Source organism: Gopherus evgoodei, chromosome 3, assembly GCF_007399415.2.
Source record: "Gopherus evgoodei ecotype Sinaloan lineage chromosome 3, rGopEvg1_v1.p, whole genome shotgun sequence".
NCBI lineage: Eukaryota > Metazoa > Chordata > Testudines > Testudinidae > Gopherus > Gopherus evgoodei.
Window position 1 is genome coordinate 95,081,470 of NC_044324.1, and position 24,927 is coordinate 95,106,396.

The following is a 24,927-nucleotide window of genomic DNA, read 5'->3' on the forward strand; positions in this document are numbered from 1 at the left end:
ATAGTAGCCCATCTAAATTGTATTTTCCTAGTTTATCTATAAGAATAGTAAGGCATTTGACACGGTCTTGCATGATAAAGTCTAGGTATATCACATCCACCGCTTCTCCCTTACCCACAAGGCTTGTTATCCTATCAAAGAATGTTATCAGATTAGTTTGACATGATTTGTTCTTTACAAATCCATGCTGGCTATTCCCTATCACCTTACCACCTTCCAAGTGTTTGCAGATAATTTCTTTAATTACTTGCTCCATTATCTTCCCTGGCACAGAAGTTAAACTAACTGGTCTGTAGTTTCCTGGGTTGTTTTTATTTCCCTTTTTATAGATGGACACTATATTTGCCCCCTTCCAGTCTTCTGGAATCTCCCCCGTCTCCCATGATTTCCCAAAGATAATAGCTAGAGGCTCAGATACCTCCTCTATTAACTCCTTGAGTATTCTAGGATGCATTTCATCAGGCCCTGGTGACTTGCAGGCATCTAACTTTTCTAAGTGATTTTTTGCTTGCTCTTTTTTATTTTATCTTCTAAACCTACCCTCTTCCCGTAAGCATTCACTATACTAGACATTTCTTCAGACTTCTTTGTTTCGGTCTTCACTGAGAAGTCATTAAGCATCTCTGCCATTTCCAAGTCTCCCGTTACTGTTTTCCCCTCCTCACTGAGCAGTGGGCCTACCCTGTCCTTGGTCTTCCTCTTGCTTCTAATGTATCAATAAAAAGTCGTCTTGTTTCCCTTTATTCCCATAGCTAGTTTGAGCTCATTTTGTGCCTTTGCCTTTCTAATCTTGCCTCTGCATTCCTGTGTTGTTTGCCTATATTCGTCCTTTGTGATCTGACTTAGTTTCCATTTTTTATATGACGCCTTTTTATTTTGTAGGTCACGCAAGATCTCGTGATTAAGCCAAGGTGGTCTTTTGCCACATTTTCTATCTTTCCTAACCATCGGAATAGCTTGCTTTTGGGCCCTTAATAGCATCCCTTTGAAAAACTGCCAACTCTCCTCAGTTGTTTTCCCCTCAGTCTTGATTCCCATGGGACCTTACCTATCAGCTCTCTGAGCTTACCAAAATCCGCCTTCCTGAAATCCATTGTCTCTATTTTGCTGTACTCCCTTCTACCCTTCCTTAGAATTGAAAGCTCTATGATTTCATGATCACTTTCACCCAAGCTTCCTTCTCTAAGAGTTCAAATTCTCTAAGAGTTCCTCCCTATTTGTTAAAATCAAGTCTAGAACAGCTTCCCCCCAGTAGCTTTTTCAACTTTCTGAAATAAAAAGTTGTCTGCAATGTAGTCCAGGAACTTATTGGATAGTCTGTGCCCTGCGGTGTTATTTTCCCAACATATATCTGGATAGTTGAAGTCCCCCATCACCACCAAATCTTGGGCTTTGGATGATTTTGTTGTTTGAAAAAAGCCTCATCCACCTCCTCCACCTGATTAGGTGGCCTGTAGTAGACTCCCAGCATGACATCACCTGTGTTTTTTACCCCTTTTAGCCTAACCCAGAGACTCTCAACACTTCCATCTCCTATGTCCATCTCAACCTCAGTCCAAGTGTGTACATTTTTAATATATAAGGCAACAGCTCCTCCCTTTTTCCCCTGTCTATCCTTCCTGAGCAAACTATACCCATCCACACCAACATTCCAGTCGTGTGTATTATCCCACCAAGTTTCAGTAATGCCAACAATGTCATAGTTGTATTTATTTATTAGCACTTCCAGTTCTTCCTGCTTATTACCCATACTTCTTGCATTTGTATATAGGCATCTAAGATACTGGTTTGATCTTGCCTCCCAGCTTTGCCCTGACCCTCCTTTCTCTCTGCCATTATAGCCCATGCTCCTTCCTGTTTCCAACTCATGTCCCAGGTCTTGTTCTCCACTTACCTATGGGGTTTGCTCACCTGTCCCCGTCGAACCTAGTTTAAAGCCCTCCTTACTAGGTTAGCCAGTCTGTGAGCAAATAAGGCCTTTCCCCTTCTCGGAAGGTGAACGCCATCTGTGCCTAGCAGTCCTTCCTCGAATAGCATCCCGTGGTCGAGGAAGCCAAAGCCCTCCTGGCGACACCATCTTCGCAGCCAGGCATTCACCTCCACGATGCATCTGTCTCTGCCCAGGTCCCTACCTTTGACAGGAAGAATCGAAGAGAATACCACCTGCGCTCCAAACTCCTTAACCCGTACTCCCAGAGCCCTGTAGTCACTCTTGATCTGCTCAGTGTCACACCTCACAGTATCATTTGTGCCCACATGGATGAGTAGCGTGGGGTAGTAGTCAGAAAGCCGGATAATCCTAGACAATGCCTCTTGTAACATCTCTGATACGGGCCCCTGGCAGGCAGCATACCTCCCGGGATGAACGGTCAGGGCGACAGATGGGTGTCTCCGTCCCCCTCAGAGAGTCTCCAACCATCACTACCCTACCTTTCTTATTATTAGTGGTGGCAGCAGACCTCCCAGCCTTAGGGTTACGAGGCTTCCCCTCCTTAATTGTTGGGGGTGATTCCTTCTTGCCTGTATCAAGAAGAGCATAACGGTTATCTATTACCGCAGCAGGGGTGCAGCACTGCCTGCTGCCAGAAGTAACCAGCTGCCAGTGTCCACCCTGAGCCATCTCCTCCTCCACTGGTGTGTCAGTAGTCCTGTGAACTGGGACAGCTACGTCAGCTGTCTCCACATGGATACTGTCCAGGAATTGCTCATGGATACGGACGTTCCTCAGCCTAGCCGCCACCTCCTCCTGTAGCTCTCCTACCTGCTGCCTGAGAGATTCCACCAGTAGGCACCTTTCACGTTGGATGCCACCCCCAGCCTGGATATCAGTAAGTGGAAATTGCAAGTTAGTGTCTTTGCAAGCCCACACCAGAATCTGGGTAAAAGCATCCATGCTTTGGTGCTCTGTCTGGCTACAGGCACAGGTGGAGGAGACAGAAGCAGTGCTGCCACAGGTGTTGCGGGTCCTCCTCACCATCAAAAGCCTCCCTCTGTCAAACTCTCTCAAATTCCCGTCTGCAGCTCCCTGTCCGCTCTTCTCTGCTTTAAACAGAAAGGTTTTGGATGTGGCTTGGTTTATAGGTTCAGGGGACCAATGGGTCACAGATGAGACCAACAAGGGACCCCCATTCCCTTCCTACTCCCCTTCCAAACTCCCTTGCGAAACTCCCTGTTAGCAGCTCCTGGTTGCTTGTGCGCAGCTTTATGAAGCCCTGGCCTGAGTGAATGCCCTGCCCACTGGTTAAGGCTCAGCCAATTACCAGAGGCTTCTAGCTTTCAAACCTTCCTTGGTAATTCCGCCTCCAACTGCCAGCTACAGCACACGGTCCTTCAAACCACCAAACAGACTGACAAACACAAGCTCAGCACACAGCAAGTAACCCCCAAACACACACACTGCAGACAGTCACTTACCCCACAGATGCTGTGTATGCTCCTTCTTCACCTGGAAAACTCCCTTGCAAAACTCCCTGTTAGCAGCTCCTGTTCGCTAAGCCACAGTCAGGTTTTCTTTTTTATACTCACATTCAGAGACTTTTCTTGGAGCAGTAGTCACTTAAGTATTAAATTACTAGAGGGTTGCATGCTTAGCTGAGCTGTACACCCAGGCAGGCCAGTTGTCGCTCCCTCTAACACTGAGATCATTGCCTCATCCCTGTACTAGTGACTATATAGTGATCTTAATGAAAACCAGGCTTTTCTGGCTGTCAGGCTTTCAATTAAATCAGTAGTTTTGCTTTGAACATTCCCCTGAACGTTTCCTGAAACTTTAGAATTGATCAGTTGCAGTTTTGAAAAGTTATCAAAGTACTAAGAAAAATGTCATCAAGTGGAGTGTAAGGCTTCACTTCACTCAGCCAACAGAAAATATATGTATGATTTTAACACTTAACACTGTTAGCATCAGAATGTAGGCACTGATCAGCAATGAATAGATTGCCTAGATTTTTTTAAAAAGCCTTTAAATATACCACTTTGGGAGTCAAGGGAAAAATCCTTCACTTGGGTAAAATAGATGAATACAAAAGCCAATCTCATTTGTCACTTGAACTGCACAAAAGGGGGAAGATGCAGTCTGTCTTCAGTGTACTCCTGAATCTAATATTTTATTAAATACCCAGGTATCTTTTTATTCCTCTTAAAATTTCGTTGCATCAAGTCTTCTCAAGGCCAGTTTGTTTGTTTATATTATACTATGATCAAATGCAGCATGTTGAAACACTATTACTTTTTTAAATCTGAAAAACCTGGTAAACTTAAGAGGTGGAAGGAGATTGTGCTATCTTTTGAGTGTATAAGAACACAGCAAAAAAGTAAGCACAGCAGATACTGTAGGCATACAGCCGACTTAATAGTACAGGATTTCTTATTCAAGCAACTACTATACAGGGTGGATAAAAATCAATATTTTTTTAAAACAATAGATTTTATTTAAATTGTTTTTTTTGGTAAAGTGTGTTTTGAGGAAAAAATCCATCTTAAAGGTAGTTTTAATTAAGATGCATTGTAGCTCAAAGATCTCATTCATATAATGGAATAGGGATTATAAATTCTAATTCTATAGAATGTGACAATATATTCATGTAATGTTTAAGAAAAGTTTTGTAAATGAGTTCCAATAGTTCATGGATTAGGGACCCAATTTTCTGGGGCCCCAGGGGCTTGTGTATAGATCTAGGTTAATCTTTCTGTCTACCCAATGGAACTCAGTGCTTAGTCTAGAAGATACCGTCAGAGATGCTTAGTTTTGCAGTTCTCAAACTGTGGATTTGTCTCCAGAGATAGCATGCTTAACAGCAAAAATGTCAATATAACACTGTCCTTGGGAGCCAAAAAAATCTTACTGTGTTATAGGTGAAACCACAGTATATCGAACTTGATTTGATCCACTGGAGTGTGCAGCCCCGCTCCCCCGTGCGCTGCTTTACCCTGTTACATCCAAATTCGTGTTATATCGGGTGGCGTTATAACAGGGTAGAGGTGTAGTCTGGAGTTAAATGTGAAGGGGGTACTGGCAGTAGAAACAAAAGTGAAACTGTTTGAGCAGCATGTTTCAGAAATCTTAGTCTTTCTGAGTGTAGCTTTCATTGATTTGAGATCTACCATAGGATTCTCTGAAGGGAAAACCTATAATGGCAGCAGGCTGTAAAGAGACCTAGTTTGGGAATAAGAACCATTCAAGAAATATGTTTGCTGCTGATATTTTAAAGAGTCACACCAGTGAACTGGTGGAAGTCGCTTAAGCACTTGAATTCAGAAACGGTTGAAGTGATACGCTCACTTTTAACAGCAGTAGCTTCTTCTGCTGGTGTAGAAATATTTTCTTCCTTTGGACTAATTCATTCCAAATTGAGAGATCATTTTGGACCTGAAAAAGCAGGAAAGCTTGTTTTTCTTTTCCAGATTATAAACAAACAGGAAAATGAAGGTGAAGATTACTGAGTTAGCTGCAGAAGCCAATATATGAAGTTTCTCATGTTGACCGGGCTGACAGTCGTTTTAATTTGTTTTAAAAAATTTAGTTTAACTATTTTTGTTTGTTAAAACTAACCTGATGGTAAAAATTTGAATATTTAACTAAATTCAAAAATTCGTATTCTTGTTTTGTTAAAATGTTTGCTGTTGAAGAGAAGTAAAATACATAACATTTTAGTTAAATAAAATATTTTAAATGTCTGGTGATGTTATCCTAATACAGCATGGCAAGACAGTCCTGCAAATATTAATGATTAACCCATTGAATTGGAGAAGTTCACCTCCCAGTGACTTGATAAATATCTGCTTCAGTTACCTTTGGTAAATGAAATAACCAATCATTCATTTTCTGATATAGCTGTAAAACTAATCTGAAAAGTTTTCAAAATCAATCACTTAAAAAATGTATAGTGTGTTTCTTCTAAAAGTGAAACCTACATCTCTCTGAGTTGTGAGGAAATGTATCTAGGTTAATAACCAACAGGAATGCATTCTTATGTAGAAATCAGTGATTAAATTGAGTCTTCCTGACTAGTGATTTAAATTGGTTTGATTTAAACCAAATCCACCCTGCATACACTACTCAAAACTTGCTATGAGATGCACTGAGATTTAGGTATATCTTTTGATTGGTTAACCAAGAAATAATTGTTTTAAAAGTTCATAAAACAATTTTATGGATTGTCAAAGCTTGTTAACTTAAACTGTGAAGATTTAGCAGTCTAGAGCAAAGTGGGAGGTGGGAGAGAAGTTGGTCAGCTAAACTACCTGTCAGACAGTAATGGACTTCCTAGAATTTGTGCTTGGCAGCTACAAGGATATTCAGAAATGTGCATTTTAATTTGATATAGTTTAACCAAGAAGCCCAGCATAATTTTATAGATTGGGTAGCATTTTCTTAATAAATGGTTTAATTTAAATGTGCCCTAAAGCAGTACTGATGGAATTGAAGCTGCTTTTTTAAACTTACAAATACTGAATGGTGTTCTGGTTGTTGGGATGTTTACTGCATAAATATATTGGTTAAGTGTAATAGGAGTTTGTAAGGAAAAATAAGCAGGAAGGGAAGAATGACCCTAGATAATCCCCTTCTCTACGAACGTTTGAGGGAGATTGAGGCAGTGCCAAGACAGAATGTCCTCTGCACATAGGAATTTTTAAATTTGCTAGAGTTGTTTCAAAGTAAGACTGTTGGTGTTGGGTAGTGGGGAGCGTATGAAGCAAGCAGACATAGGTAATGGTTACATGACAGAGTTTACAGTGGTGCTGCTGTAGTGCTGCTAGCCTAAGAGGCAAGCGCCTACTAGTGTCAGAAGTTAAGGTACCATCAGGTGATTAGCCTTTAGTGTAAAATGAACATGCATGAAGAACATTTGTTTTAAAACCCTTTTTCCTCATGCTTTAAGTGTTATTGCAGAATAACTTTCTCTTCAAGAAGGCTGTTTTGTCACTCTACACAACTGGTGAGACTCTCTAAGGGAAGAACTACAGGTGCCAGAACCTGGGTAAGCACTGTTACACAGGGTACTGCAACCAGATCTAAGAGAGAGAGAGCAGCAGAAATCCACCCAAGAGAGGTAAAGGCACAAGGCCTGATCTCTTGAGTGGTAATAAGGGGCACCTAGACCAGAAAATGAACAGAGTGGCAGTTAGATAAGTAACTGACAGGAGATGCAGATTAATATATTCAGTTGAGGAACTAAATTAAGTCTGTGTTCTAGTTTTTTATAGATACTTCATCACCTTAAACTTTAAAAACAAAAACAAAAAAATAAACACCTGCTGTGCGTTTTAGATTCCTTCATTTCAGATAATTGATTATAGAAGACTGAAGTAATATAGATGGTAGACTATATAAAATGGGTTGCTGGAAGTGTTTAGTGCCGAGTTCAGAGTTCAACTGAAAGTTACTGCTCTTTTCTTTAAAGGTTTAATTCTCAAATTAATTTTTCTTCAGTTGCGCACTTCCTGCTTCTTTCTCATTTGAGTTCAATTTTGTACTGGCATTATACATAGATGAATGGGTTTTTACTGCTAAACTGGAGTTTGGCATTAATTTCATAGTTGTGAAACAACACTTTATTTCAGTGTGCACCATCTTCTGATTACTCAATTTATTGCCATTAAATTCAAGTTTTCAGTGTTACCGTCAGGTGAAGTAAATGTGTGGTGGCTTGCCTGTTACATTTTTATATGTTGTCATTCATTAAGAAACGAGTTGGTGTTTAGTGGTGGCTGTAGTTAACACTGATCACTTATAGAAGAGATTTATATATATATATATATGGATGCATAGCTTTTTTATGATGAAGCTATCAAATGTTTAGCTTTACCAAGTTTCAGTAGCTATGGATCTTAACACCTTTTTTTTGTGGTTTGCATTATTTGAAATCTAACTTCCATGGAAGTTACGCATGAGATAAATGTAGAAGTTCTGGGAGTCTAAAGTTTTAGTATGACGTTTTGTTTAGAGATCAGCAATGTGTACCAGTGGCCAGTATATTTTTTGTGCGAAAGCTTAAAAGTAGTGTTCTAATAGTAAATATTCTCTGCAATATGGTGTATAAGTTAAATTTCGGTCTTAATTGACCAGGGTTCACTTTATTCATTGAAACTCGTTAGTGTGTTGGGGTGGAGACACAACCTGTCCTAGTGCATCATCCTGTGATTACCAGGGCATTATAATCCGGTGTCTTATCCTATGTGGATTACACTTTTTTAATCCTGCCCCACAGAAGGTTAACCTAAATAAGTTACTAATGTTCATGTCATGAAGATGCTTAAAGTGGCACTAAAAAACTTGATTTGTGGTAAGATGGGGTGGGGGGGGGGAGAATTGGTTTTTATTTAAAAAAAAAAAGAAGAGAAAAGCAAATGGCTTGTTCACACAGATTTAAACAACATCATCCTGTACTACTCCTGTATGCCAGTTATCACGGATCATGTCACTAAAACTAGATGTTATTCTCATTTGAAATGATGATCAGAGTTCTATTGTTCTAAGCTCTGTCCAGATATATAAACAGTCCTTTCCCCAAAGAGCATACAGTTGAGACAAAGGAAATATACCCCTTTCTGTGAAATGGGGAACTGAGGCACAGATTAAATGACTTGCCCAAGGTTACATGGCTGGTTTTTCTTAGTAGCAACATAGTGTTTTTTTATCTCTAGTCTAGACCATGGTTCTTCAGAAGTTTATAGCACTTGTTTACACTCAAGGAAGCTGGAACTTTGTATGAAGAATATTGGTTGAAATGCACTCTAACTGAAACTTCTGTAGCTCAAATGCAGGTTGTCCATCTCTAATCAAACTAGTCAAGTTTGCTAAGTAGTTGCTGTGACTATAAATGGAAGTTTCTATAATTTAATTATAACATAAAAACATTGCAGGTATTTTTACAGGTTCATGTTCGATGTTGCTACTTGTCTTATTTCCTGGTAAAATGAGAATGGAAGGATTGTCAATATTTACAGTGCACAAGCAAATTAATACTCCTCATCTTTCATCTCCAAGAATGTCTAAAGTGTTAATATTTGAAACCACATTTGGGTAGCTAAAATGTCTTGTTGAACAGATGTGTAAGCTGTCAGTTTGTGACATGCCATGGTGAATTAGCAGGTGGGAAAAGGATTCCTGACTACCAGTTAATGCCAGAGGGTGTTGTCTACAAATTACAAGGAACTAGTGTCATTGGATGTGGAGGAATGAGTGGTTAGCTGAGCTGAAGAGTACCTGCTGCAAAAATGTAAGGGAATTGGTTTATGAATCTTCTCTAGCAAAGTATGGAAGCAACTAATTAACCAAGTGTGGCTGTATACTTCTCCAGAGGAAGAAGCAGTTGTGATTGCTTTAAATCCATATGCAGTGTCAATTAAGCCATGGAGACTTAGCCCTCGTCCAGACTAACCCGCGGCATCGGCGGGTTAAAATCGATTGCTCGGGGATCGATATATCGCGTCTAGTCTGGACGCGGTGTATCGATCCCCGAGCGCGCTTACATCGATTCCGGAACTCATCAATCCGAACGGAGTTCCGGAATCGACACGGAGAGCCGCGGACATCGATGCAGCGCTGTCCAGACTGGTGAGTACCTCGATTTTAGAAATTCGACTTCAGCTACGTTATTCTCGTAGCTGAAGTTGCGTATCTAAAATCGATTTTAATTCCTAGTCTGGACGTGGCCTACAAAACAAAACTGGTGGAAACCAGCTAGCTGATGTGTAAACTCAAACTGGGGCAGTAAACTAACATTTACCAAAACTAAATGTGAAGGTGTTAGATGTGATATTTCTTGTGGTTTACCGCTCTTAATATAAAGTCTTTATCATAAAAATGATACCATACCTTAACGATAGAATTAAATTGAATTCTGTGGCAGAAATCGCTTGGTGTTTAAATTAGATTTAACTTACTGATTTCTTTTATAGGTTTGAGTGGGACAAACTTTTGGAGAATGTGCATTGTTTGATCATAAGTGTGACAAAAACTGACAAGCAGGAAGCTTATGTACTCAGGTAAGCCAGTATTCCAACAAACTGTTTTACACAAGCATATACATAATTATATTCTAAGAAGTAGTCATTCCTATTTCTAGTCTCCAGATTTTTATCTGATGTCTACATCTTGCAGTGTCTCAACTGTAAACATGTTTCACATTTGTGCTCAGTTATCATGAATCATTTTATAAAGGATTTGCACTACTGCTTGTCTTGTTCTGCATCTCGAAGGATTAAGGAACTAGCTTTATATCTGTCTAGTTCTATGATGAATTTACTTGATCAGTAGACATTGACTTGGGATCAGTAGAAATCTCCCACATTAAGGGTTCATGAAACATGTACAAGGATTATGTTCAGCAGTGTGTGGGAAGACTAACTGAAAACTTAATTTCAAAGCTAGCTTTATTGCATCTACATGAAATATAGAACTCAGGCTAATTGCTCTGGAAAGCAAGTATAGCTGCTGAACTAAGGACATCTGTAAACAAATCTTCAGATTCCCTGAAATCTCAGGAATTCCTCCCCCCTGGTTTCTGCAGCTGTGCTGTATGAATCTTGAATGACTTATACTAAGGAAAAGAATCTTCTGAACTTTCTCTTCTTTCAGCTGCTTCCACACATTCCAAAAAGTGAGGCAAAAACACTTGCCTGCCTGTTTTGTGTATAACTCTAGATTTTGACTTTTTTAAATTTTTTAGTCAAATGAAAGGTGTGGAAATAAAGGTTGATTTCACTCTTTCATTTCACTACAAGGACCACAAACTGCAACTTGGAGGCAGTCCTTCACAGTACGCAAGTTTCAGCTTTCATAAATGTATTAATCAAAAAATAGCTTGTGAAAAACTCCTGAAGAAATTGTATTAGAAAACCTTCAGCATCTGCAGTCTTGTACTTCATTGCTGTTTAATCTGTTACGAATCCATGGCTGCAAAAAATACACAACTAGCTAAACTGTGCACACAGCATAACCCCTACTTTTGTCTCTTAAAGGAAAAATGAATCTACAATAATAGTACTCTCCATAAGTGAGCCATCCACAGGGAACAAATATTTGAAGAGGTCTGACATTGCATCAGCAGAAGGGAGTAATAAACATATAGCCAATGTGTATTAAACACTCTATCTCCTGGTTCATCTAACAGTGTACTTGAGTATCTGACTCACTGAAGTTCAAGTCTGTCAGTAGTCACTGATTTGTAATGAATATGTGGCTTTAAACACAGATGTTGGCTGTGTGGGCATCTTACATAACACATATATCTCATGCCATAAGTTAAGAGGCAATCTGAATTCTTACTAATTGATTATGAAATGGAGAAGACTGCCTCCAAATAGTATTTAACTCAAGAACAAATTCTGGAACTGGCAAACTACTTTGAAAGGGCAACTTACTTGTTCAGCATGGCTAACAGATTCTGCAAGTTTTTTTCTAAGGTTAATTTGTCAGATAGTGTGATCTTAAATCCAAAGGATCAGACCAGGTTAGTAACTGAAACTTCTGTGAATTTATCCATGATTAAAGGCTGCAGCATCTCATTAGTATATGCCATTTGAACTAACTTTCACTGTGGCTGACAAATGTCCAGTTCTCAATTTAGTTTTCATATTCAGCTTCTTTAACCCATGGTTCTGTTTAAAGGTATATTGATGATCTTTAGGTATATATTGCTAATTCTGGAATGTCACTATAGACAGACACTAATCTATAGCCTTCTGGCTACTATATATTCACTGGCAGATACCGTAAAATACACTTCTGTCCAGGCTGCTCTGCTTTCCTTGATCTAATTTTTCACTAATTTGCTTTTTCAGCTGAAATGTGTGGGGCCCAAATTGTCACGTATACGAGTGCCAGAGGAGTATAAGTGGCTGCTTAAAGGGGCATCATTTGAACTTCTAGAGCAGTTTAAAGGAGACCGTAGTGTAAATGAAAATACAAGGTTTGCTCAAACCATGCCTTGAAGACAGTATACGGTCTGTTCTCCTTGGTGGCTGTGCAGTCTCTGCGTTCTTCACAGAAATATCTGCACTGTTCTAGATACAAACTTCCTCCTATCTAGCTTGGGAAATAAGCAGCAATTGGTAGGTGTATAATATTGATAAAAAGCTAGTCTTCAGGGAAAAATCCATGGTTGGAAGGGCTAGGGACAGTGAGGAGTTTCTAAAGTATACTGGAAACAAGAACTCCTACTAATTGTATAAGCCTATAAGTGGTAAGTAATGAGGATAGGGCAGTCATAAATAGGAACATAAACATAAGAATAGCCATACTGGGTCAGACCAATGGCACTGCTCTACAGCCAAAATGCTTGTGAAATAAATGTAGTCCAACTTTACTAATTCTGGGTCACTGAACGAAAATGATGCTTAAAATTGTTGATTGGCTCTAGTTTTCAAGATATGCTATTGGGTCGGTATATATGACCCTTGACTTGGGAGTGGCAGAGGATAAGTGAGTTATAAAGGGAAGGGATCTAAATTTAAACCAGAAATGACTAAAATACATCTTTGACTGGATCTATGAATAAATCTATGACTGGGTTTGGACAGTACTTGCTTTTTAGGCAAAAAAATGAATGATGCAATCTGAAGCTGGTATTGCGTCATACATTATACGAATTACATCATGTTATTCCTAGAAGTCATGGATGATGCAGTCATAACGAAGCTTTCATCACTCTGCTCAACAAATTGCCCTATATCAGCTCTAGAAATCAGTGTTGTGCTCTATTTGTCAGGGTTTGATTTTGCAAAGGGACACATTTCTGTTTAGCCAAAGTGAGCAGAGATGCCTCGTACTTGTGTGAACAGTGCAGATAACTTCTGCTATGTTTGTGGTGAAGTGACTTTTGCATCACAAAAGCGCAGTATAACCACTATGGTTAAGAGAGCCTATCGCCTTTATTTTGGCTGCAAAACTGGAGATCAAGAAAAGAGGTGGGCCCCACACATGTGCTGCAACACTTGTGCAACAAATCTTCGCCAGTGGTTGAACAGGAAAAGGAAATCTATGCCTTTTGCAGTGCCAATGATTTGGAGAGAGCCAACAGATCATCCCAGCCATTGTTCCTTCTGCATGGTGCCTCCAGTTGGGAAAGGTGTGTCAAAGAAGAAAAAGTGGACTGTGCATTATCCAAACATTCCATCAGCTATATGCCCAGTACCCCACGGAGAAGGACTGCCGGTTCCTGATGCACCAGAATCATTCTCACTTGAGTCAGACAAGGAAGAGGATGAAACTTCTGGTCCTGAACCATCAATGTCACAGGACCCACATTTTCTCCCATCCTCCTCCTCTGAACCACACCTCCTAACACAAGGTGAACTGAATGACCTTGTCAGGGATTTGGAACTACCCAAGAGTAAGGCAGAGCTGTTGGGCTCCAGACTACAGCAGTGGAATCTCCTGGCAGGCTATCAGGGCAAATGGAGCCCATCAATGCTTGCAGACTATTGCTGGACAGTGACAAGAGATGCGCCATTTAATGAATACAAGAGACAAGCCAAGAAGCGCCGAGTAGACGCTGAATAGGACTAAACTATGTACATAATAGTTTTTTGCCTTTTGTTTCATAATACATTTTATTTTTAGAACCCTTTTGCTGATTTTTAAAGTGTTACATAAACAGGACAGGTGAAATATCATGTAAAGCAACCATAAACATATGAAAAGACCTAGGCTTACAATTTATGATTAAAAGTCTACTATCTACACAATATACATAGAAATAAAATGTAAAAAACTTAAATATCTGAGAAACAGTAGCCAATCAGTTGTTTTAATTGTCATATTTGAATTCAGCACATCAAAATACATAAATATCACATTTTATGTCTGAAGCAGACGACTTCTCAAATTGTAGACTAGTGTGGTCTGTTTAGTCCAGTATTCTGTCTTCCAACAGTGGCAAATGCCAGATGCCTTAGAGAAGGAAACAAATATTTGATGATGGGATCTTCAGTGTAGGGGAGAGAGAGGTATAAGAACATCCAATAGTTGGAAGAACGTGGACAAAATTCAGACTGGAAACAAGGTGTACATTTTTAACAGGGTAATTAACAGTTGCAACAACTTATCGAGGGCTGTAGTGGATTTACCACCAGTCGCAATTTTGAAATAAAGATTGGATGTTTTTTGATAGATACATGCTCCAGTTCAAACAGGAATAATTTTGGGCAAGTTCTGTGGCCTATGCAGATTAGATCAATCACAATAATCCCTCTGGCTTTGGAATCTAAGACTTTATAAAAAGCAGTGAGATTTTGTTCTGGCCCACTTCATTTCTTCAGTGCCTGTATGTAAAGCTAATTAGTCTTAAAATGGAATTGCTCTTGTTCCAGGAAAGCATTTCAGTAACTAATTAAAGCTGTAGTCCAAATTCCGTACTTGGAATTTCTGCGAAAATGTATATACTGCTTGTACTGTAGTCTTAGCTTCTAGGGCAGCAAGACATTTCACCCGCTGTTATAGTGAATAATAATGAAACCAGCCAAAAATCTTTCTTAAAGAAACAAAGCATTTTCGGGCAAGGAAAGTTACTTTTTTAGCCAAAGATGAATTAATTTGATGTATTAGATACAGTGGTCAAACTAATATAACCTGAAACAAATACTGAGAACATGGGCATTATGGATCTGATTAGTCAGATTGAACAGTCTGAGATTTACTGGTGCCTTCTTACATGAATGCTGACATTTTCTGATAGCTGTATTTACTAATCAAGATTTGTGTATATATTATGCGTCTTGGAATGCTCAAATACTGAATTGTACATGAATGCTTGCCTATTTTTGTTAATGCTTTTTCATATGCAGTTGCAGCAAGTAAACAGTAAATTATCCAGCTGCTGCTTGTATCTGGTACGTGCTTATCCAGAAAAGGCATAACTATTCACAGTTGTGGACGCTAATTCCACACACTTGTACTAAAGAATCTTGATTTCTTATTGACATCTCAGGCCAAGACTTCAAAAAGTGACTGACTTTTGGATGTTCAAGTTGATATCTTGAATAATTCTGATTAAATCAGGCCCTTTCTAGAAATTCTGAGCACCCAAAAATAACTAGCCACACCTGGAAATCTTGGCTGAAAATCTTTCTCTGATTTGTCATATGTGGTGCAAAGACCTATTGCAGCAGCTGGCTTTGTACACTGTAGTTACCTACCTTAGCATTGATAAGCTTGGCTCTAGTGTGATGGAATTAGTAAAATCCAGGGGTGGGCAAAATACAGCCCATGGGCTGGATCCAGCTCATCTAACATTTCTGTCCAGCCTCCTCTGCCCCTTTGTGATCTGAGTCCAGGCTGCTAAAAGTCCTGCGGCACAGAAGGGTGCTGAGGCAGGCTGCCTGCCTGCTGTGGCCGCACACCGCTCCTGGAAGCAGTTGGCTGCTGCTGGCATATCTCTGCGTGTCCAATTGGCCAGTTTCTGACCAATGGGAGCTGTGGGGGTGGGCAGTGCACAGACCCACTGGCCCCCTCCCCTCCAAGGGGTGCCCAGAGATGTGCCAGCAGTAGCCGGCCACAGCCACTTCCAGGAGCGGCATGGGCACAGCAGACAGGTAGCCTGCCTGAGACCTGCTGCGCCACCGGCTGGGAGCTGCCTGTGGTAAGCACCTTGCGGCCAGAGCCTGCACCTCATGCCCACACCCCTTCCCCAGGTCAGAACCCCCTCCTGCATCCAAACTTCCTCCTAGACCCTGCACCCCCATTTGCTGCCCCAGCCTGGAGTCCCCTCCTACACCAAACTCTGCCAGACTCCGTACTCCCTCAGTTAATATAGTAGAAATATGCGGCCTGTGACAACTTACCAAAATTCATGGAGTGGCCCCTTTCGAAAATTATTGCCCACCCCTGGTCTAATCATTGCTCTCCAAATCCTGCCACAAGTTTATTTTGTACATAAGTTTAATGTGCATATACTGTAACCCTTGTTGAAGGTGCTGCACAAAGATCTAAACCACCAATCCATTTTTAATATAAGACATTTTCTTTTTTTCAGTGAGAGTAGCATGTTTGTCTCCAAGAGACGTTTCATTTTGAAGACATGTGGTACCACCCTCTTACTGCAAGCACTGGTTCCCCTGTTGGAGCTTGCTAGGGAGTACAGTGGGTTTGACTCAATTCAGGTAAGCTGCCAGAAATACAACTAACAGATTTGGTGCAATGTAGTACTAAAGACCTTTGAATTCATTTTTCACATGTAGTCTTTCACAACTTCCATGAACTCTACTTCCTTTAATGATGTAATCTCCTCTCCTATAACTTTCATACCTTTCTGTACCAAGATGGCATTCATAAATCCTGTATGTACTTTTTAACTTTGTTCCTTTTTTTAAAAAAGGACATGATCAAATTATCGTAATACTTCTCAAATGTAACTCAGAATTTGAAATAAGATTGCTTCTTTAGTCTTTAAGAAACATTTTCCCTTGTATATTCACTGGATTTTATTGTAAAGTTGTTAGTGAGAGCTAAAATGTTGCTTATGTGGATTTAGCTCTGAAGAAAACTCTAGATTCTACATGATTCTCCCTCCTTTTAAGAATGGGGGTGTGTAGAGGAATCACATGGAATTTGCAAACAATAAAAGAAAGCAGAAGTGAAAACTTGAGGTCTATCAGTCTAATCTTTAGCCTTTTACATTTAAAAAAATTAACACAGATAAAGTAGCTATTCAAAGATCTGTATTGACTGAATGCTCTTTTGCCTCATTTGGTATAGGAAACCTGATAAATTAACTCCAAGTGGGTGCTCCACTTCAGGTGCACATACACCTCTTGAGGTCTTCATTGAAGATTTTTCTACTAGCAGTGTCTGTTTGACCTGTACATGTGCCTTATGCCTCCTTATGCTGGACAATCAGGCTGCATAGGGATGCACAGGCAAACTGCCCTCGGTTCTTTTACCACCTTGGCCTGAAATGGAGCTCTAGTGTGCCTCAGCAATTTTGTGTTCTTATAGTTTTGTTAAGATGAGTTAGTTGTTAGCGGTTATAGTTAGAAGAAAAAGTCTATTCTCTTGGGGAGGCTTGTCTTCCTGGCAAGGCATGCCTGGCTCCCAGATATAAATGCTGCCTCTCTTGCTGAGAGGCTATACCTTTGAGTGACAGCCACTCCAAGTGTCTTGCTTGAGGGAATCTCACATGTTCTGGAAGTGCAGTGTCTCACTAGCCCTCAAGTTGAGGATAAAGAACAGGGAGATTAAGCTCAGACTGTTAATGATAGGCCAGTTACTTTGACCATTGTCTTGAGTCAGGTCAGGAGATCCTTCCCCTCCATGCATCTGTCTCCAGACAGATCCAAAACAGGCTTCCCCTAAGAAGTGAGTCATTGGATGATTCTGAGAGGGCCCCCAAAGAGGAGAGGAGTACAAACTCTTATCTGAAGGACCCTGTTCCAAAAGGCTCAGGTCCCCTGTGAGATCTGTGGTCTCCAGATCCTTGAGCTCTCAATTTGGTACCATTGAAGGATGACTCCTCCAGTACTAGAGGAGTTTGAAAGCCCTGGAGTTCTAGTGGGAGACATGGCTCTTACAGGGTTTCAGTATTCTGTTCTGGGGACAAGGTTGGCAAGCATAAATATCCTGGTCTAGTACCATCAAATTCATCCTTCAATTGCTATCTACCCATTCTGCACCCTCAGTACCAAGCAACCAGTGGAATCAGACTCCATCAGCACCTACATCAGTATGCCCACCATTGGCAGTACCATCAGCTTTGGCTACCATGTCCTCCACTAATGTGTCAGTACTCCTTTCCCTACTCAGACCTGCAGGAGTTCAGATATGCAATGTCCATAACAGATGAGCGGGAATCCCTGCTCCTTGTGGGTACTGTCTGTTGATACTGAAACTTCAGTCCCCAGACTGCTACTGTCCCCTGTACTTCAGGACTCACTACATTTTAGCTCAACTCAACTAAGGTCCATTCGGCCACAATATCAGCTTTGCATCTGGCTAAGGGGCTTTCTATATTTTCTCATTCCGTCTCTAAGTTTAATAAGGGTTTGGCAAATCTCTACCCCCAGACCGGAGACCTCACCTCGACCTGAGACCTCAGCCTGGTAGTGAATTGCCTTATGCAACATCCATTCAAACCTGTGGCAAACTGATCTCTTGCATTTGTCTGCAAGACTCTTTCTTTAATAGCCATCTTGTCAGCCTGTAGAGTTGGGGAGATTTCTCCCTTTACAGTATTCTTTAAGGATACAGTTTGTTTATGCCCACATCCTATGTTCTTACCTAAATTTCTGAGTTCTGCCTTATTTAATAACCAATTTATTCATATACAAGTGTTTTTCCTCAAGCCACAACTCTCTGCAGGAGTCCTGTTTCCATACCCTGGATGTTAGAAGGGCTCTCGGTCCTTTCACTTAGATAGAACCAAGCAATTTTGAATATCACTCAAGCTGTTCATGTCTTTTGCAAATAGTCTGAGCAGAAATCCTGGATACCTTGGATCTATCAGGATGGATATCTAGATGTATTGTCACTTGTTAAACTGCAGACGTTCATCCTTCTGAAGGGGTGATAGCACATTCTGCCAGGTCACAAGCAACATCCACAGCATTGCTTAAGAATGTACAAGTGTCTGAGATAGGTAGGGCTGTTACATGGGCTTCAGTACAAACATTGTTGAAGTACTGTGCTTCAGTTTAGTCCATGCTGTCAGATGCGATGTGGCTCTTGGTATTGCAGTACTATCTTTAGTTGTGGATCTAGTTCCAAAGCTGCCTCCCTCCCTTTGGGGGAAACTGCTCAGAAGTCAGCTGAAGTGGAGCAGTACTCAAAGTAGTAGTCACTCATCTTGTGCAGTAACTGCAGTTCTTCAAGATTTGTGCATCTATGGATGCTCCACTACCTGCCCTTCTTTCTCCTTTGCTTGTTCTTTGTGGAGACCTTCAGGTGAAGAAGGAACTGAGGGAAGTTTGCCTGCACATCTCTGTATAGCCTCTGACATGAGAAGGCGTAGGGCAGAGGCCAGATGGGCACTGCAAGCAGAAAAATCTCTGCTCAAGGGCTCGAGAGGCATAGGCACACCCTGAAGTGGATCACCCATGGGGGGAGACATCTCAAGGGACTGCAGTTACTCTAAGATGAATAACCTCTTCTTTACTGATTTGTTTAGTAATGGTGAGCGTTTTGCATCTAATTATCCTCTTAGTTGCCTTCCAACTAGAATGTAAAAATCTCTAGAATAGTACCCAGGCATACTAAATATCAAAGTTGACTTTATTTTTCAGAGCTTCTTTTACTCACGTAAGAATTTCATGAAGCCTTCCCACCAGGAGTACCCACATAGGAATTTCCAGGAAGAAGTAGAGTTCCTTAATGAAATTTTCCCAAGTGAGTTAATGGAATTGTCATTGTCTATGTATTAAGAGCATATGTTATGTATTCAGTTAAGTCTGACCAATAAATTACCGATTCTTCCTGTTGCAGTCATGACATCCTGCACATGCTGAGTGGCTCTAAGTTGTGAAAACATTATTGTAGCTTGAGTAGGCAAACTTTTTGGCTCGAGGGCATCATCTGGGAATAGGAATTGTATGGCAGGCCATGAATGCTCACAAAATTGGGGTTGGGGTCTGGGGTGCAACTGGGGATGAGGGGCTTGGGGTGCAGGAAGGTGCTCTGAGCTGGGATTGAGGCATTCAGAGGGTGGGAGTGGGATCAGGGCTGGGGTTCAGGCATATAGGGAAGCTTGGGATGCAGACTCCAGGTGGTGCTTACCTCAAGTGACTCCTGGAAGCAGAGGTATGTTGTGTGTCCGTCCCGTACCCCCTCCCCGCCTGCTCCTATGCAGAGGCATGGCCAGGTGGATCTGCACACTGCCCCATCTGCAGGCACCACCCTTTCAGCTCTCATTGGTTGTGGTTCCTGGCCAATGGGAGCTGCGGGAGCAGTGCTTGGGGTGCAGGCAGTGTGCAAACCAGAGCCCCCTGGCTGTCTCTACGTGAGGAGCTGCAGGGGGGACATACCACTGCTTCCAGGAGCTGCATGTAGTGGACCCCAACCCTGTTCCCCAGCAGAAACTCAAGGGCCGGATTAAAACGGCTGGTGGGCTGTAGTTTGCCTACCCCGTTGTAGCTTTTCACAGTCAGTACAGGCTATCTCAGACTGCTCCACCTCTGAACCAAAGACTGTACCAGCTAATTTCCTGCCTAGGGTACATTAGGGATTGCATAACCTAGAAAAAATAAATTTTTAAAAAGAGCCTGATAGGCTTTGAACTGGTAGTACTTCAGGATTAAAGACCTTGGCATGCCTACCCACAGTGCTGCTCTGCTGGCTGGGAATATAGCTGCTTCGCTGTGGACAGGATAAAAAGTAAGGGACTTAAACTGCAGCAAGGTAGATTTAGGCTAGATATTGGGAAAACTTCCTAACTGGAACAAGGTAACTAAGAGGTGGTGGAATCTGTCAGATTTTTAAGAACAGGTTAGATAGTCACCTGTCATTAGTGGTCTAGATAATGCATAGTTCTGCTTCAGGGCTGGGGACTGGACTAGATGACCTTTGAGGTCCCTTCCAGTCCTATGTTTGTGATTTGTGGAGTTTTGATATGCTTAAGCCATCAGTGTTAAAATCTTAGAGCTCCTCAAACAAGTGGCCACTGAGGATACCCGGCCTAATCACTACAGCAAGGTGGCTACTACTGTATACTTCTAAAGTCCTAGTAACTTTTTTTAAAAAGCATTCAGGTTTAGTCTTACACTGAAGGGGCTCTAAATCTTTCATTGTGAGGTTCCATGCTGTCTGTTAATGACATGTTTGATGTGGAACATGCTGGCATCATAAACTCAGCCTTGGATCTGATAATTGAGCTAGGTTCTTATGTCACCACTGGCAAGCTTCTATAGCCCACAGTACGTCCAGCTGGGAACTTGTAACACCCCACTGTCGTGAGTGAGGTGAGGTATGCAGAATAATTGAGTGGGAAGTAGTAAACAATGCTTTTGACCTAAAAGATAGAATAGAATCGAGCTGACATTTAGTGGTGGTGGCTCTGTAGGTTTCAGAAACAGAAAGCAGTGTAATCTTATTAATGTTAGATGACATTCTGAATGTACCCAGGAAGCAAATGGGAGTAAAAGGTGCCAGTTTTGCACTGTTCAAAGTAGAACCACAGATGTACTAAGCTAGGTAGCTTACAAAATTCAAAATGCTTTGAAAATACTTTAAATATTCTCAGTTAACTTCTAGTCTCCTTTTACTTTTTAATATATTGATCCTGAATGATAGACTATACACCCTTATATTAATGTATTCAGTTGCTGAGCTAGTGTACTTCAGGTATGTTCTGTTATAGTGAACAGCTAGCTTGTGAGCCTGCTGTTTAAAGACATAGCCTGTAACTGTGTATCCTAATGGGTCACAGGTCTGTTTTTAATTCCCATTGCCCTTATAAATAAAACGTACTAAAGATGTTCCAGAAAGGTTAGACCTGAAACAGAAATGATGGGTTTGTGTGACAGTCTGTTAGAAAAGAGAAAAATAAACTCTCACAACTGCCTCTGATACTATATTTAGAGTGGCCTTATCTATAGGATTACAAGAACAGGTGTAGTGTGCCAAATAGATGGGTAACAGACCATTTTAAATGTCCCCTAAATGATTATTGCATTGTCCTTGTTAAGAATAGAAATTAGGTTAATCCTTCACTGAGAAGGGAATCAGCTGTGGTGCATTATAAATAGACTTTTCTTCTGTCCCAAATAGATGGAGCAGCTTATTGCATGGGGCGTATGAATTCTGATTGCTGGTAGGTATATTTTTAAGATTTTGAAATCTGTTTTCTAAAGTACAGGTCAGTATGAAGTGCTGCTAGTATAATACAGAAATGATTGTATTTTAAACAGGTATTTGTACACTCTGGATTTCCCAGAAAGTCGGGTAACCAATCAGCCAGATCAGACACTGGAAATTCTGATGAGCGAGCTTGATCCAGTAGTTATGGACCAGTTCTACATGAAAGACGGTGTTACTGCAAATGATGTCACTCGTGTAAGTCTGGAGTTTAAATTTTATATAGGATGGTCAGAATTGAGCTTGACCTAGCACTTGCTGATTCATAATCTGCTCCCTGTGGTAGGGAAAGATTAATAGGGAAAATGCCATGGCAGACAAATACTTCAGACTCTCTCTCCCAGAGCCAAAAGAAGTTGAATTCTGGAGACAACTAATTTTTGCAGAAGAGCACCTTTCCCCTCTAGTGTCCCTATTTCAGGTCACTGAAAACATTGTACCATCTGTTGGAAATTGCTGATGGCAAGCTCTTACTGGTGGTCTGGAAAAGAGGTGAAAGAGTTCCTTAGGAGAAAAAGGACATGAACCCACTGAATGAGACTGAAATAGACAGAACGTAAAACTGAAGAGATGGAGACTGGCAAAAATAAAAAGAATGGACAAGTCAGTAGTTTAATTTTAGTTGAACCATATGGCTGTCAGTGTAAAACTCAGACAAAACTTCTCCCCTAGAACTGTGGAAGTTTAAAAAAAATCAAATCCTCCTAAGGTGAAAGTTGAAGTTCCCCCTTCTGATAACAAAATTTAGGTATTAATTCCATCTTTTGTGACCCTTACATCCCTCCCAAAATTTTTGACTCTGGTAAAAAGATAGTCACTGCTTCTCACTGAAATATGCATAGGACTTTAAACAGATGGCTTTTAAGTGAATGACTGACTATATAGTGCAAGTACTGTCTGGGAGACATGTACTTTCAGTGAAATAGAACCCTTCCCTTAGAACATGAATAGGGGAGAATGTTGTTCAGATTTCAAAGCAAATCCGAACAGTCCTCATTACCCACTTTGGGACTGCTGGGACTATTAAACTCCATTTTTATCTGTTGCAGTCATAGCTGTAATTGTCAATTACACCCTCATCCTTAAATTGCTTTTCAGTGAAACATGCAACTGGCACTAAGCATTAGTATGAAAATACATTTAAGATTTAAGGGAAAGGGGTCAGGCCACCTTGATTTCTGGGGCAGGTGTTCCTACAGGACTAGGGCTAGAAAGAAAGCAAGTCTTTATATAATGGGCCTCTAGTTGATAAATTTCTTCTTTCCGTGTCTGAGCAAGAATTCTGACATCCCTTCTGAGCCTGATCTCTTAAATTGGAGTTCACTGACTTTGTATTATACAAATCTGGTTACCAAAGTATGGAAGTTCATTGGTATAAAGTGCAAAGTATGTAACTTTACTTCTGCGTTTCAGGTGAGTGGAATTCGTGACCTGATACCAGGTTCTGTCATTGATGCTACAATGTTCAATCCTTGTGGGTATTCAATGAATGGGATGAAATCGGATGTAAGTTTAATACTTTTTCTGCTATCGAGTATTGACACCTAAAGCATTGTTAGGTTTCTATGAATGATTCTAATTAACCTTTTCTGTCTTCCTTAGGGAACTTATTGGACTATTCACATCACTCCAGAACCAGAGTTTTCTTACGTTAGTTTTGAAACAAACATTGGTCAGACATCCTATGATGAGCTGATTAGAAAGGTTGTAGATGTTTTCAAGCCAGGAAAATTTGTTACCACCCTTTTTGTTAATCAGGTAAGTCTCCTTTCGCTAGCTGGCAACTAAATAAGGTAATTTTAGACATAGATGCCAACTAAATCAAATCTCCTTGCTTTAAAATCATTTATTTCCCTTCTCCATTTCCTATAATTTCCATTTACATTAATTTGAACAGTAGCTGCTTTGGGCTAAAGAGAAGAAGCAATCGTTGGGGTCCAGTCTTCATAATTTTTGCATACAGTAACTCTCCACTTAACGTTATGTTCCTGAAAAATGAGACTTTAAGTGAAATGATGTTAAGCGAATCCAATTGCCCCATAAGAATTAATGTAAATGTGGGAGGGGGAGGGTTTAGGTTCCAGGGCAGCTTCCACTATTCTGCAGGCACCAGGGGTGGGGGGGCTCAACCCTCAGCCTGCCCACTCCACCCCTTCCCCCAAACTCCCACCCTTGACCTGCCTCTTCTACCCCCCACCTTCTCCCCTTTTACTTTGCATGCTGCATCCTGGCTCCTCCCTCCCCTCCTCTCTAAACACAAGACAGCTGATTGCCATATAGGGAAGGGAGGGGGGAGGTGTGCAGAGTCCTTGCTTCTCCCCCCTCCCTCCTGCCTGGGGCAATCAGCTGGCTTGCTGTGTTTGGGAGGCAAGGGAGGGAGGGGGCACCTGCATGCTGAGTCCTCCCCCTTCCTCCAAAACGCTGTAAAGGAAAGCACTGATCTGTGGGGTCTGCTGCAGGGAGGGGGTCATAGGGAGGTTGCCAGCTGTGGAGAAAGCAGGCAGCCAAACAATGTAAGAGTGGATCATTGCACAACTTTAAATTAGTATGTTCCCTAATTGATCAGCAATGTAACAACATTAAGCAGGATGACTAAGTGAGGAGTTACTGTATATCAAACACAAAACTTAGAAGTCAGTTAATCTGGACTTCAAGCCAGCGCTCTCTTAAAATATCTTCATTAAGAAATTGCTAAAATACAGGAATAATCAAGCTTTAGAATTTTCTCTGGTCATTTTTGAATAGACATTGTGGATATACACTGCTGCCCCTATACAATGCTGTCTTCAAGAGACAAAATCTTACTGCATTATAGGTGAAACCACATTATATTGAACTTGCTTTGATCTACCAGAGTGTGCAGCCCCTCCCCCATAGTGCTGCTTTACCATGTTATATCCGAATTCGTGTTTATATCGGGTCGCGTTATATTGGGGTAGAGGTGTACCTATCGCATATACTCGATCATAAGCCAACCCCCCTACCCCCAAGATGGATAAGTAAAAATGGAAATTTTTTTTATAACCCATTCATAAGCTGTCCCTATAATTCAGGAGTCAGCAAACTTTTTGGTTCTCAGCCCATCAGGATAAGCTGCTGGTTGGCTGAGATGATTTGTTTATCTAGAGCATCTGCAGGCACAG

General features: G+C 41.0%; 1 protein-coding gene across 1 annotated transcript in view; it reads left to right on the top strand.

Moving 5' to 3' along the window:
• AMD1 (adenosylmethionine decarboxylase 1) overlaps positions 1–24,927 on the top strand; it is a 50,318-nt gene that overhangs the window by 22,901 nt on the left and 2,490 nt on the right. Inside the window, exons 2-8 of the mRNA XM_030556125.1 lie at positions 9,904–9,990; positions 15,978–16,104; positions 19,219–19,321; positions 21,698–21,740; positions 21,838–21,982; positions 23,198–23,290; positions 23,387–23,542. Coding sequence (XP_030411985.1) covers positions 9,904–9,990; positions 15,978–16,104; positions 19,219–19,321; positions 21,698–21,740; positions 21,838–21,982; positions 23,198–23,290; positions 23,387–23,542 — 754 coding nt within the window. The remainder of the gene's footprint in view (positions 1–9,903; positions 9,991–15,977; positions 16,105–19,218; positions 19,322–21,697; positions 21,741–21,837; positions 21,983–23,197; positions 23,291–23,386; positions 23,543–24,927) is intronic.